The sequence below is a fragment of the Nansenia antarctica genome, assembly GCF_963989245.1.
Source record: "Nansenia antarctica genome assembly, chromosome: 1".
Lineage (NCBI taxonomy): Eukaryota > Metazoa > Chordata > Actinopteri > Argentiniformes > Microstomatidae > Nansenia > Nansenia antarctica.
In genome coordinates this window covers 27,194,203-27,196,702 of record NC_137674.1, presented here as the reverse complement: position 1 = coordinate 27,196,702, position 2,500 = coordinate 27,194,203, and the positions used below count along the sequence as shown (strand labels likewise).

The following is a 2,500-nucleotide window of genomic DNA, read 5'->3' as shown; positions in this document are numbered from 1 at the left end:
GTGTGAGCCTCACATGTATCCGAAGGGGCAGGCCTTGTCGCAGACCACAGCCTTGCACCTGCGGGGGCGTGGCCGGCACTGGCACACGTCACAGCCGTGGGCGTCGCTCTGCAGGCCGAACGGACACTGGAGGGCACAGCCTGAGATCAGCCCCGAACACAGCTCCTCCCCTGCACACACACACACACACACACACACACACACACACACACACACAGACACAGACACACACACAGAGACAGAGACAGACACAGACACAGACACAGACTCACACAGAGACACAGACACAGACACAGACACAGACACAGACACAGACACACACACACACACACACAGAGACACACACATAGAGACACACACATAGAGACACACACACACACACACACACACACACAGACACAGACAGACACAGACAGACACAGACAGACACAGACAGACACAGACAGACACAGACACAGACACACACACACACACACACACACACACACACACACACAGACACACACAGAGACACACAGAGACACACACAGAGACACACACAGAGACACACACAGAGAGACACACACACACACACACACACACAGAGACACACACAGAGACACACACACAGAGACACACACACACACACACACACACACACACACAGAGAGAGAGTTAGAGTTAGAACCATCATCATACGGTAATTGCACACACTAAGTGTACTATAATCACAGAGTCCTGCTCGTTAACACTAGAAGAGCCGTGACCCTGTGAGTAAAAAAGAAATTCTATTTTTGCACTCGATCATGACTTTTCCTAGATATGTGCGTTATTCCACCCAGTAACCTTACATTTTCTAAATCACTTCAGGATAAGATAGTATAAAGCTGTTTTGCAGTTTTTCTGTGTAGGAGGCAGGCTAAAAAAAGAAGCGCCCTCTAGTGATCTCTGTGTGTAAATAGCAGATTTACATTCTAAAAAGGGGGTCTATTTGGCGGCTCTACTAGTAGGTAAAATAGGCACGACTGTTGTAGTGTTAAACGGGCATTGATGAAAAAGGAAGCAGAATATCTATCGCAAACATGGGCTAGCTATCCCTATCTCTGGTTCTTGGAGTTCTCCATGCCTTCTAGAGTTCTCTCCATGCCTTCTAGAGTTCTCCATGCCTTCTAGAGTTCTCCATGCCTTCTAGAGTTCTCCCTGCCTTCTAGAGTTCTCTCCATGCCTTCTAGAGTCCTCCATGCCTTCTAGAGTTCTCCATGCCTTCTAGAGTTCTCCATGACTTCTAGAGTTCTCCCTGCCTTCTAGAGTTCTCCCTGCCTTCTAGAGTTCGCCATGCCTTCTAGAGTTCTCCCTGCCTTCTAGAGTCCTCCATGCCTTCTAGAGTTCTCCCTGCCTTCTAGAGTTCTCCCTGCCTTCTAGAGTTATCCATGCCTTCTAGAGTCTTCCATGCCTTCTAGAGTTCTCCCTGCCTTCTAGAGTCCTCCATGCCTTCTAGAGTTCTCCATGCCTTCTAGAGTTCTCCATGCCTTCTAGAGTCCTCCATGCCTTCTAGAGTTCTCCCTGCCTTCTAGAGTTCTCCCTGCCTTCTAGAGTCCTCCATGCCTTCTAGAGTTCTCCCTGCCTTCTAGAGTTCTCCCTGCCTTCTAGAGTTCTCCATGCCTTCTAGAGTTCTCCCTGCCTTCTAGAGTTCTCCCTGCCTTCTAGTGTTCTCCCTGCCTTCTAGAGTTCTCCATGCCTTCTAGAGTCCTCCATGCCTTCTAGAGTTCTCCCTGCCTTCTAGAGTTCTCCATGCCTTCTAGAGTTCTCCATGCCTTCTAGAGTCCTCCATGCCTTCTAGAGTTCTCCATGCCTTCTAGTGTTCTCCCTGCCTTCTAGAGTTCTCCATGGCTTCTAGAGACTAAACCTGACGATTCCCCTCGATTCATAACAGATTTGTTCACAAGGTAAATGCGGCAAATGTACGCAAATTAGACCTGCTCAAAGGTTGTTGGCAAGTGCCATTGACTGAACGCGCCTCCCGAATTTCTGCATTTGTAACACCAGATTACTTCCTTCCAAACAAAAGAAGAGATTTGGTGAGGCTGCATTCTCATTTTATGCACCCAAATTGTGGAATGCACTGCCAGTTTACATCAGGGATGCAACCTCAGCAAATATGTTGAAGTCAAGACTAAAAACCCATCTTTTTAATATTACCTTTCAATGAAAAAAGAATTATGATTATATAATGATTGGAGCACTTTGAGCTGCAACGTTTGCAGGAAAAGTACTATAAAAATAAAAAGTTATTATTATTATTATTATTATTATAATACACTGTCATGGCTTTTGGTATGTGCAATGCTCCCGGCACCTTTCAGAGGTTGGTGAACACCGTTTTGGCAGAGTTGCCTAATTTGCAATGCCTACCTAGATGATCTGGTTGTGTACACTTTTTTTTTTTATAATTACATTTTTATTATAATTTTTCCTTTATACAAAGACACAATGAAGCAAAGGAAAAATACATTTAAAAAAT

At 45.6% G+C, this 2,500-nt stretch overlaps 1 protein-coding gene across 1 annotated transcript in view; it reads right to left on the bottom strand.

Annotated features, from left to right (window-relative positions):
- Window positions 1-2,500, bottom strand: part of crim1 (cysteine rich transmembrane BMP regulator 1 (chordin-like)) — a gene marked incomplete at both ends in the record, with an annotated part of 71,261 nt that overhangs the window by 11,340 nt on the left and 57,421 nt on the right. The window contains one exon of the mRNA XM_080546479.1: window positions 14-170. Coding sequence (XP_080402605.1) covers window positions 14-170 — 157 coding nt within the window. The remainder of the gene's footprint in view (window positions 1-13; window positions 171-2,500) is intronic.